Source organism: Hetaerina americana, unplaced genomic scaffold (assembly GCF_022747635.1).
Source record: "Hetaerina americana unplaced genomic scaffold, ioHetAmer1.1.p SCAF_2, whole genome shotgun sequence".
Taxonomy (NCBI): domain Eukaryota; kingdom Metazoa; phylum Arthropoda; class Insecta; order Odonata; family Calopterygidae; genus Hetaerina; species Hetaerina americana.
In genome coordinates, this window is record NW_027286763.1 from 28,894,497 (window position 1) to 28,911,904 (window position 17,408).

The 17,408-nt window shown below is 32.7% G+C and overlaps 1 protein-coding gene across 2 annotated transcripts in view; it reads left to right on the plus strand.

Moving 5' to 3' along the window:
* Positions 1–17,408, plus strand: part of LOC139688425 (Y+L amino acid transporter 2) — a 215,676-nt gene that overhangs the window by 191,154 nt on the left and 7,114 nt on the right. The window contains exons 6-12 of one of the 2 annotated variants that reach the window (XM_071585996.1): positions 189–312; positions 1,188–1,291; positions 2,646–2,742; positions 4,622–4,696; positions 5,224–5,383; positions 7,348–7,440; positions 17,111–17,166. In XM_071585996.1, the coding sequence (XP_071442097.1) occupies positions 189–312; positions 1,188–1,291; positions 2,646–2,742; positions 4,622–4,696; positions 5,224–5,383; positions 7,348–7,440; positions 17,111–17,166 (709 nt within the window). The remainder of the gene's footprint in view (positions 1–188; positions 313–1,187; positions 1,292–2,645; positions 2,743–4,621; positions 4,697–5,223; positions 5,384–7,347; positions 7,441–17,110; positions 17,167–17,408) is intronic. The other variant, XM_071585995.1, reaches the window with a different exon arrangement.

Consider the following 17,408-nt stretch of genomic DNA (forward strand, 5'->3'; position numbering starts at 1 on the left):
GTGATTGAAAGGAGATAATAGTCTTTAAGGATCATCCAAAATCTGCCATTTATTGGTGGAATATCTTGAATGAAAATTATATATATATATATATATATATATATATATATATATATATATATATATATATATATATATATAAAGGTATTTTCACATTTTAATGCACTTTATCTTGATTTGGTTTTCAGGAATTTGCCAAGAGCAATTGCCATTTCATGCACCCTCGTAACCATTGTGTACTTGATGACCAATGTGGCTTTCTACACCACGCTGAGTCCTATAGAAGTCCTAGGTTCAGAAGCTGTGGCTGTGGTAGGTATCCCTACCATTTATATTTTCATTGGTTTATTCTCAGCAATTTGTGCATCTGTCAAAATGGCTGTGTGGTCTCAATGTCACCATTCACTCATCATTATTGCTGACAACTGTTGTGAAATGGTGTAACCTGTGACTATGAAGCCTTTGTAATCTACTCAACATGGAAGTGCACACAATAGAGCATCTCTCTATTACCAAAATTCATTGACACAATTCCTTCAATTTAGTAATAGCAAATGTTTTGGACCATGTGAAAGACCTTGAACTCTGTTTTAGCCAGTTGTTAAATTGTTTGATGTACCCAAAATACATCTGTAAGGGACAAATTATTAGTAATGTTGTCTTTTATTATAAAACTCTCTTTTCTCTTTGATTTGATGAATGAATATTTATTCACATTTTATATATATATATATATATATATATATATATATATATATATATATATATATATATATAGATATATATATATATAAATAAATAATTAGAATGTGGCCTCCCCTATTCACTTGGTGCCCTCTTAAAGTCTCCCAGATGTCTCTCATAGTTCTCCTAGTTGGTTCTTTGTATCATCATTCCTCTTCCTCTCCTTCCATTTCTTTCAAATTCTCCCCCACAATGTTAATTTAACTAGATAGCATGCCCAAATGCCTTTCTGGAATTTTACTGTATGCAGCAAGCAATCTGGAAAGGAATTCCAGATATGATGTGCCCAAGAGCTTTAATCAGTTTTTGGAATATGATATTGCTCAGTAACAACTTTTCAATTTTAGCCTTGTATAAATATTTTTTGGTTGGAGTGGACCTTAGTCAAATTAAATATTGAATCAAAATTAAATTTTTATTGATAATTACTGTTTTCTTTCCAGACTTTTGCTAACCGTCTCTATGGGTACATGTCATGGATTATACCAGTATTTGTGGCAATGTCCACATTTGGAGCAGTTAATGGCATACTTCTGACATCATCAAGGTTTGCATATTTTTATCCCATTGTGTACATATAATAATACATAAAATAATGGTATTCTTCCATTTTATTCCTCGCTTGTGGTATACCAACTGAACACGGAGAACAATTCTTGTAATGGGATGTATTCTAGATTGAATTCATACCAAATGATTTTAAATCATGTGGTTGAGTTGAAATGATAAAGATTAAATTTTGATTAAGAACTGAAACATTACAGGATGGAACAAGTTAAAATAAATGAACAATAAAAACCACCAGCTTTAGAGTTCTAATGGTAAAGCTCTTTAGTTCAGCCAAGTCAATTGGCATTTTGATATATGTCCTCATGGTTATGGGTACATATGTAGCCTCAAGCAAAGAATCATGTTTATGCTCATTTTCCAAATTTCATTCATAACTCTGTAAATTTGAACAATTTTATTAGAGAACTAGTAACAGTGGATGTCATTAATGTAAAACTTTGTTTAAATACTGAATTATGACTATGCACCTTTGAACGTGTGAGAAATGGAGGAAGTGAAAAAAATTGCTAAAACAAATTCTCAGGAAAATAATGTGTCCTGTATGTATGTGTGTGTATACACACACACACATGCATATATGTACTCTGTGTGTGTAAATGATTACAGAGATATAAAGCTGATAACAAAATTACAAGAAGAATATGTATCAGGTTATTAATTTTGAAGAGCTGTAGATTGGTGACACAAAATATATTAAAATAAAGCATTACTTTGATAAAACATACATGTGTATGATACATAAAAAAGATATTCAAATAAATGTTTTTAATGTTTCAGTGGTCATCCTGGCTCCATTTCTTGTGGTAAATGGGAGAAACACGCATCGTCTAGGTTAAATCAGTATTCCTTTCTTGAGTTGAATAATTCCATTTGTGATTGATCCAAGTATCTATTTATGAAGCTTTCTATTTATGATCCTGTGCTTATTGAAGGTTTTTATGATGGTTGAAATTTTTGTAATTCATTAATCACTATTCCATTACATCCCAACTAATGCATACTACCAAATACCCAAAGTATGCTGTTTCTTTTTTAAATCACTTTCTCATTGCTTCGCTTAGCAAATGTTAAGGGTATTTCTACATTATGGCCCTGATGTAATTAACTTCCTTCAACTTGTCCCTGCTCATTTGGGATTGCAGGAACTCTTTGATATTTATTAATGTTTAGTTGATTAAAATGTAAATTATTTGATTCCTTGAATAATTTAGAGAATGATTTCTTTACAGCATGTGCATGATTTTGTGAATTCTTGTTTCACTGGAATTTCTAAAAAATGTTTGTTCTCCCATGAGTAATAATTTTAATTTTTATACTTTGGATCTTTTTAGACTCTTCTATGCTGGGGCCTGCGAGGGCCAAATGCCAGAAATTCTAACAATGATCCAAATCAATCGACTCACTCCAACTCCAGCAGTTTTATGCATGGTAAAAAAATATATTGGACCTCATTGTAAACATTTTTCCTTTTTCACCTTAACTCTTAGTGCAAATGGCCTCTAATTACCTCTTAATTTGTCCTTATTTGATTTTTTTTTCATTTTAACTTTCGGAGCATCAGCTGGCTGATAAACTATCACTGCATGTGAACAATAAGTAATTGATTAAACTTTCAGTCACTCTGTTTGCTCTATTTTTTTATATTATAGCTACAAAAAGAGTATTTTTATTACTTTAACTATCTTGTTTTCATGTGAAGGATTTTTATAATAAATCAGTCTAAACACAGAGAAATACAATTAAGTTAAGTTTTTAAAATATTTTTCTTTATAATTGCTTGGATTTCTTAAAATATGCCATGTTGATTGGGCACATAGTTAAACGTTAAAGCTACTGCTTTATTTATTATCCTAGTGATGATTTCTCCCTCAGTGTTTCCTGTGTCTAATGATCGAGTCCTTCCTTCATCTCACCTTCAAAAATTTCCATTAAATGGGACATTGTTCACTGAATGCCAGACTAGGTAATTCAATATGTGAAAATGCTAAAGTACCCTTGGGAACAACAGGACATTATTCAGAGATACCTTAAAAACCTGAAAGATTCAATTAGCTCACTTAATCATGTCTGCATTCATACATATTGAATTCCCATTGCAATTTAATGGCCCTTGATTCAGGGGTTAACTCATCTAAGCACATTGTGCCCTGGAAGAGGGCATAATTGTTTCATATGTTTTACTCATTTCTGGTTCATGAACTTTTTTCTCATTGGGTACTCAGAGATATCCATGTATTATTTGAGCATAAATATTGGTAACAATGTTGTAACAGCTGTGATAGTCCCTTCTTTTCCATAATTATCACAAAATTTATTATGCTCACATTGATGCTTGTATTTTTCATGAGGCAGATTTTCTGTAATATTGCATTTGATGTGTTTAGTTTGGGTATGAAAAACCAGCATAGGAAATTTCAGGGACCACCCATTTATTCCCAAATGGTTTCACGTACTCTTGAATTCTCTCTTCATAGTGCTTTTCAATTTGCCCTCGCAGTAATTGTTTGCTGTTGGTCTCAAATTCAAATTTCCCTGAAAAACAGTTTCCAGGCAAATAATCCTTTTCATATCTATGATTGGCCATAGTTTTTTTCTCTTGAGGTTTTAAAATGAAAAGTGACCTTTTTCAAACTCTGCCACATTTCTCAATTACCCGTGCAGAAACAATGCAGAGTTCATAGATATTGGATTAGTTCGGGGGCTAGTTTCTGCAGCATCTTCTCATAACTCATGGACCCAGTTTGGATTCTAAAACTGGCATATTTTCAAATGGAAGTCAAATTTTTACCATGGACCTTTACAGAAAATTCAATACTCTGTTTCTCAGAGTGACCATTCAACAGTGGAGCCCTGTCTACTTTTCAATGAGAGAATTTTAATGATAATACTTCTTCATCCATTCTCCTCTCTCAGATATCCTTCTTGCTTCTAATTGCACATTTTTTCAAAATGACGTAATTGACAATGATTATTATGAGAACTATCTTAATTTTTTATCCCCAACTTCCCAAAAACTTTTAATGCCCTGAAATGAACAATTCTTGGGTTTAGCTGTTTTTTGAGAGATATTACTTGAGTTTAAACTGGAAACCTTGTTGGCTCTGGCCAAGTGCTCCTGTCTACTTCACTACCATCCTGATAAGGCTCTCCTGACATATACTTATAAGGTTATTGACTGTTTAATGGACAGCACATGTTACTGAAAAAGTATGTCCTTCTACTTAATTAATACCTAGAAATTTGTCATTCTCATATATTCAAACTCCTTTAATACTAATGGATGTGATGTCTGTGTAATTATTTCTAGGCTCTTCTCTCCATGCTCTACTTGACCGTGCGAGATATATTTGCCCTCATCAATTATGTAGGATTTGCTACATGGGTGAGTAATTTGATTTTAAAATTAGACATACTCAACTAATTCTGTTCCTCAGTGCTATGGGCAGAGTGTAAATGGTCCATGTGCCCATTGTGGGGCTAATGTTGTGTGGCATGCATATTTTGCAATATTATCTGCCAAACCAGAAAATTGTGGTTGTAACATATTTTATTTAGCAAAACCTAGAATTTAATGGAAATATGTACATTGCAGATTTGGGGAATTTTACCTGGATTCCTGTTAAATGATAAATAATCTTACTAAGTGATTTGTAATTGATTTATCTATTTTTAATTTTTATTCTGTCACTGCCAAGGAAAATCAGGATAATTGCTTACTTCTAAATTTATAAAGTGTTCTCCATCTAGGACCCCATGAGGAACCCTTTCATGAGGCCCTGTGGAAAACTGAATATATACCGGTTGTATATGTTCTCATGTGATTTTTTTAAATGCCCTCTTAGGTTAATCATAAATGTGTGACTTTTTAAGAAATGAAGTGCCTTATTTGACTGTTCTTTGATGTTTCAGTTGAGCATTGGGGTTGCAGTACTCTGTCTTCCAGTGCTTCGATGGACTCAGCCTGACCTCCCAAGACCAATTAAAGTTAATTTATTCTTCCCAATAGTATACATTATTTGTAGTGTGTTTGTCACTGTTGTACCCATGATTGCCAGCCCTGTTGAAACAGGTGAGTTATTTTTAAATAATCAAATGATAATAGTACATGCATACTTCCTAGGATGAATGTTTCATCAAAAGATGAAAGTACCAATTGAAAGAATAGAAATAATGAAATTGAATATTTTTGATTCAACTTTATATTAACCTGAATGAAATCAAACACAATTAAGATCTAATAATTATACCTCATATCATCAGGGTGAATCTTTGATTACTTCACTATTTGCTCTTGGCTGATGCATTACTTTTCTATTGTGACCTTATTTGACATTGCATCACATATTCTGGACAAAAACATTTTTCAGTTTGAAGAGTTTGTCACCTTAGCTTCAACAAGTTTCACCATCTTTATCCCCTGGATATAATGTTATTGAAAAATCTACAGATTGTTTATTAAAAGTACATATCATTATTATGACCAGCAGCAAAATTATCAATAGCACTTCTTAAATCTGATTCATCTCTTTAATTACTGAACACATTTTCTAATTTTTGGGCCTGGAACTTTTGTAAGGCTGCCTATGAGAGAAATGGCATCTCAAACTTGCCTCCATGGTCTAAAAAGTGAAACTTGTGTTGGCAGCCATTCCAATTAAGTTTCCACACCTCTTTGCTGGTATTTTTACCAACATTTATGTTTGATCAATGCAATAAATGCCAATATTCAAAGACAACCTCAAACGATGCATAACACTTTGATTGGGATATCCTTCTATTGAAATGACCATAAAGTTTAGTTTTTCCCTCCCTGTCAGAATCAATCCATTTTACCAGGGAACCGTCGCCAGCCAATATTATATGAATAAATTTCTACCATATATGTATGTATTCCATCATAACTCAAAAATTTTCCTTTGATTACTTCAGTTTTACTCAAAATCACAATATGAATAGCTACTTACTGCAGGCTTGTTATCCTAATTCATTTTTGTGAAAAAAATGTGCTAACTTATGTGGTTGTTTTTTCTATTTTCCCCATACTGCCAAAAATGATTTCTTCAGATTTTAAAGGAGTGGAGTTGATAGAAGGAGTTATACATTTTTGAAAACATATTTAGAATTTGTGTTGAAGTTCACATTTTACACAATTGTGCAATATTGATTCACTGATACTTCATCTTTGAGTCAGCCAAAACTTTTTTTTAGAAAGCTTATGTATGATATGCTAAGTTTTCCTTGGGCGAAAATTTAACCAGAATGAAAAGAGAAGGATTCAGGAATTACTCGTTCCAATGTAGCAGATTATTTTAATCAACACTGTTGCATCATTTATTGATGGATCTCATATGATGCATAAAAAATGTCCCCATTTATTGCTGATATTTATTCTTGTAGCCATTGCTCAAGAGATGATTCAGTCTCTGAGGTATCACTCTAGAACTAAGTTTGACTACTTGAAAGGCATTTATAATAGCAGAAATGCATCATAATTCAATAAAGAGTGCTAATTATATCCATATGGATATAATGAACTAATTACAGCACTAATGGCATTTTTGAAAATGATTTAAAGCTCAAATTTGGAGATTCCAATGTGAATTATATATTTTGTGTGTGTGTTTATGTGTAAGGCATTTCATAGATTTTGTAAACAGAAGGCTGCCTATTGATCTACACCAATGTGCAATCTTCTTCCCTCACCAGAGTGGTGAATTACATTTTTTTTTAAACAAGGTCACAATAGCTACCAAATTGGAATAATAGAATGCCTATACTGAATCTTTCAGAAAATGCTTGATACTTTGCAAGAATGGTTTCCATAGAGAGTTCAGAAGTTAGACAAGATAGATAAGCTTAAGGAAAAAGTTTAGGGACCTAATGTTATGGTTCACAAAGCTTTTTGTTCTTTGAGAGGTAATTACCTATAAAATAGTTTTAGGGTTAATAGTGACTTCATTAAATGGAGTATGGCAGAAGAAAATGAATAAATAATTTTCATGAAATAATAGGGATTGCTTTAATTTATTTTAGGGTATGGGTGTGCCATGATACTTACAAGTGTTCCTGTGTACCTGATCTTTATTGCTTGGAAAAATAAGCCTAAGCCAGTTCAGCGTTTTCTAGGTAAGTTTTCAGTAATAATATTGAAACTCTTTAGTTGACTTTAGACCTCTGTTATTTTCATGCAGCAAAAATTGAATCATGAACTCAGAAAAAGATCAAAATGTACTACTCAAATTTATTGACCCAAATTTTTTATTCAGTGTTTTATCTAATAAATTTAGGCAGTCGGTCAGCTTGTAGACTTACAGTGGTGGTCTGTTTTATGAAATGCATGAAACATTTCATGCAGCTCATTGCTTCTATAAGTTTTAATGACAGTTCCATTTTTAAGTTTAGAAAATACCCAGCATTTGCTTCAAAGTAGTTATTTTTTTTAATTTTGCACAAATTTGGAATAGTTTCAAAAATTATATAATCGAACCAATTCTTCCTCATAAAAGGCAAGGGATGGTAAAAATCAGTGATTTAATGACACCTGTTGAAAAAGCAGAGGAAATGATGCATTTTTCGCATTTTCTGCTCAAGCACTCACATGTAGCTTAATATGATTAATGTATGTGAAATATTTAATGACAATTTCGGTGAATAATTAATTCTTTTTTAGGTTTATATGGAGCATATTTTTGCCTTGAACTTCAAAACTCCATTTTAAATTGAATATAAATAATAAAGTATTACATTTTAGAACGTATTCTAATTTCTTGGTGCCACCATGTTGTTGAAAACTTGACCCAACAGAATTATAAAAGTTTCTGACTCATCCATTTTCTGAAATATTTTTCTTTTATCAATCAAGCAGAAATTTTAATAATTTCAAGTTCTCATTTTTTATTCCCACGATAGTCAAAGAAACGTCATACAAAGCAATAATATGATCTGGAGGCATGCGAGGTTAGCCCTAATACTCCACTATAAAAGACATTTTTTTCCCTAACACCTACTTTTACCCAGCAAGGTATGAATCTGCCCTCATATTTTAAAAGTTATTCTAAAAAGTAGAGTGACTCAGATCACCCAATGCCCAATGCATTTTCTTGAACTGAAAGAAAACCCTTAAATTTTCCTGATAGAGGGTCATGGCAAGAATATCCACTTGATTCCTCAAGGATAAAGTTTAATTTCAGGCTAGACAAAGTTACAAAACATTAAGTTGCATAAGTAATCGAAAATACTTTTGGCTGAATAATTAGTATTTTTATTTTAACAATCAGTATTCTGATGCAAAATGTAGAAAGAGTCATTCTTTTTATAAATCAAGGGTTACTTTTTGTATCTTTGCAAAATAATTACCTACTTGAATTGAGATTTCATTTTTCAAATTTAATAATTTTCGTTAAAGCTTTTGTGTGAATCTCTAAATGTGTTCACCCTTAATACAGATGTGTAGTTCAACTAGTTCCATATATGGACATGAATCATCAGTTAATTATCTCTAAAGGAAATAACCTCAGGGGCGCTATGGATTTCTTGTGATGGCATAATAAATGCACATTAAGGTTAATAGAATGGTGAACAGAAAAGAGATGTCATTTGCTGTATGACTAGTTCTTTAAAAGAGTAAAAATATTATGACTGTCATTTTCATTTCTATAAATGTGTGCCTATCCTGTTTCTTTTTAGGACTTTAGGTGATCATTTTATTCCATTTTAGAAAATGCTCTCATTTTTTTAATTCCTCTTCAGTCATTGTTTTTCATGTTTAACTAATTTTGCTCAAAATGTTCATTGTGGCCTTTAATTTAATAATGCCCAAAGAGTCATAGCATTCCTTCATTCTATTTCTTTCTGTGCAGTTAAAACAACTAAGGCATTGCAGAAATTATTGTTAACATGCCCTAAGGAGTCTCCTCCCACATCCAAGATGGCAACGTCAGAGACTGCCGAGCCCCTAGTGGGCAATATTGTCACTTGATGAAGCACTAATAACAAAGAGATTTTCTCTGCTAAATTATATTTATCCGTTAAGTGGCCAAAATGGTGGCTGCAATGAAGGCAAGGAAAAGTAGTCAATTCAGCTTTTAACTTGGATTTGCTAATTCTGTATGCCATATATGCACAATGCCTTGAGAGTAGATAGTTATGCAGAACTTTGCTTTTCAATTGGAAAATATTTTGAGGTTTTGTGTTCAAGATCACTTACCTCTTTCCTAATTAGCTTGTCTATTCAAAAGGCCAAGAATGCACTTTCAAATGTTGCTTACTGAATTACAAGCTAAACTGGCTTCCATCTTGTCAATGTGTTTTCATTATTTCCAACTAAGGTAACAGATGCATTCTTGTCAAAATTTCAGCACCTTATGCTTCCATATGTTCTCTCTAATTGATTAATAAATTAATGCTTATTTTAAATCACTTATGGTTTTAACTGAATCTGGCTTCCTTAGACGTGAGTGCAACAACAAAAGTCCAGGGGTATCATTATTTTACCTGAGAAGGCATGCATGGCTTCCTTAAACTGCCGGATATAGATCCATAGAAACTTCCAGCCAAACATTATATTCCGAGGATAGATTCTGTATCAAAACCCATGGACTTGTTTGAAATTAATCTTTATATCTCTTCCTAACTCTGCTCTGTCAGTGCACAAATGTTAGCACAGCACACCTAATTTTCCAGCATATCACTTACACCTCCCTCAGTTGCCAGCAGTACTATTAATCATAATAATTGTCCCCTTTGCCCAGTTCTTTTCTCAGGCCATCCTCATATTTCTTTTGCCCATCATTTTGAGTAAGAGGGTATTCCTGTTCCCATGCTAGTTATCTCTTATCTCATTTCCTTTATATTCCTAATCATGTTTTTAAGGGCAGTCTTTTATGGTTTCATTTTTGGATGGATGTTACTTTTATGGGCTGGTATTTTGGTGATAACAAATTGAAATAAAAGGCAAGAAACTGAAAAGACAGCATATAATCAATTTACCTATGAATATCTTTTGTAAAATTAATTTGATATGTTTCTTAATTGAAATATCAACAGTCAATTTACAGAAATTTATTCTCCAGTAGGCATATATATATTTTAAAACAACATATTATCTACATATGCAGTATCAATCACTTTTTAAGTATTTACTTGATAATTTTGCTTTAAAGTAAAAAAAGTACTTTGTTATTTCAACAAAGAAATATTATTTAGCTCTTTACTTCCTGTTTTATGTAATTATCCATTACTTTCAATGAAATATTTTCATTTAAAATTCCATCAAGAAATATATGTGTAAATATAATGGCAATAATCATGTTTAGCAGTTTTAATAGTTATGATGTGTTTTGTAAAATTGATGGAAGGGATTCAAAGAAATATTCCTGAAGATAACCATAGCTAGTTCTGAGAGGTAAAATCATATCAAAGGAAATTCCTATTGGGACATGTAGAACACAAGCTAGCCTTTGCACCAAAGCAAAACTGCACACTGCTTAACAGAGTTGTCACCTGTTGCAAGCAAGTGTTCTTTGCCTTTCAGACCACTTGTATTGGCATTTGCATTGACATGCACTTTAAATTCATGGTTACGTGTGAAATGGTTGAAGTTTTTCCCATTATTGTGCCGAAGTATTTGTTTATTTCATTTGTATGTCAAATCTTATCTTTGTCCTCTTATGTACAGAATATAAAATCATGTCTTAAATTGCCTCAGGCTCAACTTTGTGGAAGGTCATGTTCATTAAATGAAGAACACAATGTATATTTCCACCAATCTTAATTTTTGTACTCGTACAATTAGTTTCAACGCTTAGGCATCATCATCATTAGGTACAAATTAATCAAGTTGCAGTCCATTTATGTACCATTCATGAGGGAGAGGGGGGTAAGGAGGGGAAAAAAGTGGGGTTGCGATCTGCATAGATGGTAAGGGGGAGAGGGGTGTTAAGCATCAGGAAAGGTGATCGGTTAGTTTACAGAGGGGGGGGGGGTGATTGGGTCTTTCCGTGAAGGAAAGGGATACTTCCAGGATTGGGGAGAGGTATTAATGAATTAATACCACAGCCGTTAATTAATTAATACCTCTAATTAATTAATACTTCCCCCCACCCACTGTGAATCCACCAATGACCTTTCCTGACGCTTCTCTCTCTCTTACCATCTCTCCCCCTTCCCATCTATGCTGATTGCAACTCTACTTTTTCCCCTCCTTCCTCCCCTCTCTCATCTATCCCCTTCTCCCTCATGAAGGTATATAAATGGTCCACAACTTGATTAATTTGTACCTGATGATGACGCCTAAGCGTTGAAACTAGTTGTACGAGTACGAAAATAAAGAACGGTGAAAATATACATTGTGTTCTTCACTTAATAAATCAGTGTCTTACTTATTTAAAATGGATTTATTAATTGCAGCCACTTATGTAGTAGCTCCTCGTATAAATTGCAGTTTTATATACTGTACATGTCTTTTTAAAATATCCAACTAATTCAGTAAATATTTTCTATAAATTTTCATTAATTATTACACTGAAAGATACTACATCCTAAATACCTATATTTCTTGTAGATATCCCTATTTTGACTATTTAATTCCAAAAACAGTTTACTGCTTCCTTCATTGAAATAAATCTTCCTCTTCACACATGTCACATAACATAACTGTAACTTTGTTAAAATACCTCCTTCTATATAGTTTTCATTTTTTCCAAGGTGTCATTGAGATGTAAATAATCATATCTGCTCTGCGAAACTGTTGTATGCTTTGCTTCAAATATCATCCATGCTGGCTTTCCAGCTAATATCATTTTATAAAAGAGGCTTTCCATGTAAGAGAAAGTTATTTTTTGTTTTTTCTTTGGCAGTTGCTATATTTTTTTATGTGTTTCGCTTAGCTACATTCACCTACTGAGGGCCTTGCCATTTTGCCCCTAATGAATACAATGTTAACAATAAGTCCAATGTTCAATGAAGGAACTAAATTACATAATTCTCTCAGTGTGGGTCTTCTGTATATTTTATTAATATTTGTTTTTCAGGATGCTATTTTTTTGTTCATGAGCATTAATTTTGTTAAGTTTTCCTAAAAGTGTTTTTATTTTCCTTCCTTCCAACATTTCCTTCACTTCTTTAGATGTTAGCCATCAATTGGAATAATGAAATTATATGTGAGGAACTACACACATGCATTCACTCAACTGTAAATTTATATCTCATCAAAAAATATTGCAAATATTCTTCATCAAAAAAAATGATGAATACCTATCTTTCAACTTACTCTTGAATAATATTCTTTTTTAGTGTTCATGAAGAGGAAGAAGTTCAAGTAGCAATTATAATAAGTTCATTATACAAAAAGACATATTTTTGCATGTTTTATTCATTTTTATATTTCCTACCGGCAGAATTAGACAATGAAAGACCATAAGCATGGTCCTTGCTCATTGTATCATTCAAGGCAGGAGGGTGAGGCGATCTTTCTTGCCTTCTTTCAATGACACACAAGGGTGCACCTCTTTTGATTCTGTGACCGCAGTTCCATGCCCATGGTGTTTAAGGGGATTGAAATGACTCAGTGAACTCCTGCAAGTATTGTAGCTTGCTTTTAAGGAAAAATGAATAGAATCCATTATTTCATAATTAAGATTTATTGAGGGCCAAATTATATGTAGCTGGCCCATTCAGATATTCTCATTGGTAGGATGTATTCCAAAGCAAAGCATTAACAATATTCAGAGCATGAAGATTTGAATCTTTATTTTCTATACTCCCGGGAAGCCTTCTCAGCAAAAATGCTGAGCAGTGTGTTCCAAGGCATATATTGAGAATACCATTATGTTGGACAGAGCATTCTCCCTCCACTAGCCCAATGGATGCTCCATGTAGCCTTCCTCATTTGAAATACATTGCGGAGAAATCTTCATTTTCCTTTTAGCAGATGTTGTCTATCGGCAAACCTAGTGTGTGTAATGTCTGTCAAAGGAAAGTGCTTTGCCTGTTCACTTCTTCCATCACCAGGTGATGAAAATTCTAGCTTGCTTGTCAGTGGAAATAATGCCAAAGGTTTTCCCAGTTGGGAATTCACTCATCATTGTTTAGCGATAGCCTGGTGTACAGGGGGCAGTCTGTCAGTTGTTAATCCCCAGTTCAGGGATTCCTGGCGGTGGCTCAGTTGTTGGTTAGCAAAATACGGAGTTGTGAGAGGAGGTACCCAAGCATACATGATTTGTATAAAAAGTATCGGGAAATGAATAATTAAAAATAGATGTATTTCAGATATTGCACAATCCTTCAAAATTCTTCAAAGTACATCCCTTGAGCGTCAACACACTTTTGCCAGCAGCTTTTTCACAACTCAAAGGTTCCCTGATTGGTGGTTTCCTTTGAGGGAGGATTTCACTTTTGGGAATAGGAAATAGTCTGCTGGTGCCAATTTGGGACTGTTAGGGGGCTGGGGAATCATCACAATGCTGTTGCAGGAGGTCTTCGCAAGCAGATACTCAACTCTGCTCTTTGTTGTTTGCCAAGACCTTTGGGATGAGTTTAGCGCAGATCTTTCGCATCGCCAAATTGGCAGTGATAGCAGTCTGAACTGTCATCTTATCAATGTCAATAGGACATGCAAATTCTTAACTGACGGTCTGAATTCAGCACTTCACGCATAGTCAGGAAAAAATTGCTGCCCATACTTTTCATACGAACTTTGTATTCCTTTTTCCTAAGATCTTCATCTTCACTCTCCATCTCCTCTTCATCTGTGAAAGCAGTCTCAAAAAGTACCCTCCTTTACTCTTCCTGTGTCATTCTAAATTGTTGAGCCAGTTCTAATTTTTTATCACGTTTTCATCCTGATTGTTTTAGTAATAAGAATGCATGAACATCATTGGAAAAAACAAGGAGCACTATGAATTATATCAAAACCAATTATTTGTTGACAACAGTAATTGAATTAATATTTACCAGAGAAACAGAAGCCACAGAAGTTCACAGGTTAAATGGGCCCATAGGGAACCACTCATTGTCACAATTTCACTTCTGGCTGTTGAAGTTGTAGCTATTTCTCTTTTCTGCAGAAATTGAATATATCATAACAAATAAATTATTGGGAAATCATTATTGAAAATTATTTCATCATGGGAAAAGTCATATGATTAGATAAATAAGATGAGCAGAAGTTGATGGGTTCACCCCCACTCAGGTTCCGTTTCTTTTTCTGGCGAAATATGAAAGAAACAGGTTTTTAATTGATGTAAATTGTTCGCTTTACAGCAAACACTGTTTTATTGATATTTAAATAATTTTAGGACCTCACTGTCTATTTCCTATCCATATTTAGTTTCTTGTGAGATTTTTTTCAACAGGATATCCTACATTTATTAAAAACATTAATGTGTTGCATTAGGATTGAAAACTCACAATCAAAATGTTCTCTTAAACCATCATTAATCAAACAAATTAAATTAATTCCAGTTTTTGTTTCAATTTAATAATTTCCTGCTATTCATTTGAATTGCTGCCACTCCATTTAAACACATTGTATCAAGAAATGTAGTGAAAACATTTTAAAGAGTGTCAATTTCTTATGAAAAATTATTCATAGAAATGCCATTACAAAATATTATGAGCTTTTTTGTGCCCTGTTGAAAAAAATGGGAGGCATGGGAGTATGCAAAGCTAAGAATGATTTAAAGTAATGGGTGTAGTATGGGATTTATTGATATTTTGTACCATGTTAGGTAGCACTTAGGAGTATGGTTGTGAATGGAGCCTAGTCCCATTTCACACCTACTCTAATATGATGAACTACTGCTAATAATAATTCCTGGAAAACATACTTCTGTAAAAAAAAGCATTCTTTATAAATAAAGAACGCAAAATGTGCAAGTGCTCACCAATTCATAAGAGTTTTCCCATGTACTTTTTGCCACATTTAACATTTCATGTTAATTAGCATTAAGTCACCAAAATTATTATTTTTAGAACACCAAAAAGCAATTCTTACACTAAAAGGGGAGAAAATAATAAGATTAGAATCATTATCTTCAATTCCAGTTCTCCAAAATGAGAGATCTTGTTCCTCATGGTTTCTCATTTTTCCTCTAATTCTCATCTTCCAAAATTGTTTTTTATGTTGGGTGTATCATCAGAAATTTCAACTGTCACTGAATGAACTTTAAAAAATTGAAAATATTCAGATAATTGTTGCAATAGTGGCAAATATGAATGCATGCTATCCAAATTAGTTAGATTTTATGATTTAAGCAAATTTATTGAATTTATAAATTATAAAAAATTATATTATAAAAATTAGCACTATAGTGTAAGGGGCACTAAAATTTCTATAGCAATTGTTAGTTGTTGCCATCGGGAAAGGATTATTTGACAATAGGTAGAAGTCATTGAGAGAGTTTTTCACGTTTTGAAAAATAATATTATAATTATAGTTCAAGAAAACCAATGTAATAGTAGTTCTGATGCATAGAATCTCTTCCAAGAAGCCTTCCTGAAAATAAATAATCAACTTTTCAGAGTACTCAAGTGATAAGTTCCTTTTCATTCCACAGTGGTCAATACACATAAATAGAGGAAGCCAATGACTAACAGGCTTGGAAAATTCTACCCCCTTTCAGTTTTATTTCTTAGGGCCCTGATAATTATACACCAATTTCACAAAAGTATACCAAGATATGCATCAAAGATATTCCAGACACTTTTAACTCATCACTAAGTGCCTCAAAAAGTTTTATGGTATGAATGATACATTCAACCTGGTTATAGGAGATATTAGAAAACAACAGAAATGATTGAGAAAGTCATTATATACCGGGACTTGCGGTGATACAGTTACTTATGTTGTTTATGACCTTAGGTAGTTACTCTGCCTAGAGTAAAGGTCAATTAAGAAATCAATTTTAATAGGATTAGCCTAGGTGAAGGTGTGAAGTTTAGTTTATCAAGAACTGTGATCTATCAGTGTACTGTGATATAAGCATTGTGATAGAATATTGTGCATGGAGAAAATATTGGTTATTTTCTTATTGTTAATTTTCTTAAGTATCAATTGCAAAGTTGCAAAATTGCAATCACAAAGACTACATATTAACACTAGAAAATAATCTCCTTTTTTCAGTAATTTTAGGCAAATTATTTTGGAGCAAATATTTAAAAAATTAATAGAGAAATGCTCAAATGCTATGAAATACGGTATTAAGGCATGTATGTATTTCCTTTTCTGAGCTGGCTCTTGTAGAATTTGTATGCACATACATCTGTGAGATGTAAACATTCTGACATGTGATTAGGTATACAGAAGGAAAATGTTATGATTCCTGACATTCTTTGGTTTATGGATGCCATGCACTTATCTGTTTCTGAAGAGTTTATGTAGGAAATGAAAGGTGCCCAAATATGGTAACTCAAACCCAGATTTACTCAAATTTTTTTGTAATTTTCCTGCTGCATAACTATGTACTCATTGACCATCACTTTTTTATTGTAGGATGAGGAAACACACACAATAATTTAATTCTCATCACCTCATTCTATTATATCATTTTGGCATGGTTTCTTTCAGCCTTGCTACATCATTATTAACTTTTGTGTTTTAATTTTGTTTTAATAAGCACTTGCTGTGATTGGTGTGCACATTATGTGTCTTGTGTCTCATGTGTTTTATTGCAAATGCTTTTGCATGTGTATTTTCAGTAGGCTGTTGCCTTTTTCCTTTTGAGATTCAATTATCATTTTTAATTGAATTTTTTTCAGTTTTACTAATCAGAATGTGTTATTGCCATTTATGTTTCAGTCTCCTTTACCAGGGTCCTTCAAAAGGCCATGGTGGTTGTGAGACCACAGTCAAAGGTTTTTATATTTTTTATTTATATCTCATAAATTCTTAACTAATCATTTTCGTCTGCATTTCTTGAAATATTTAATTTTTTTACTGGCTGAAAGCATTTAATTTAAAACTATTATTCTCATCATATCATTTTATCATTCACTCTGCCTGAAAATTTATATCTGTAATCTGCTTCCCAAATTTTAAATGAAATATTTTTCCCTCCTTTTAATTAGAAAAATATTTCACTAATCATTTCTTTTTG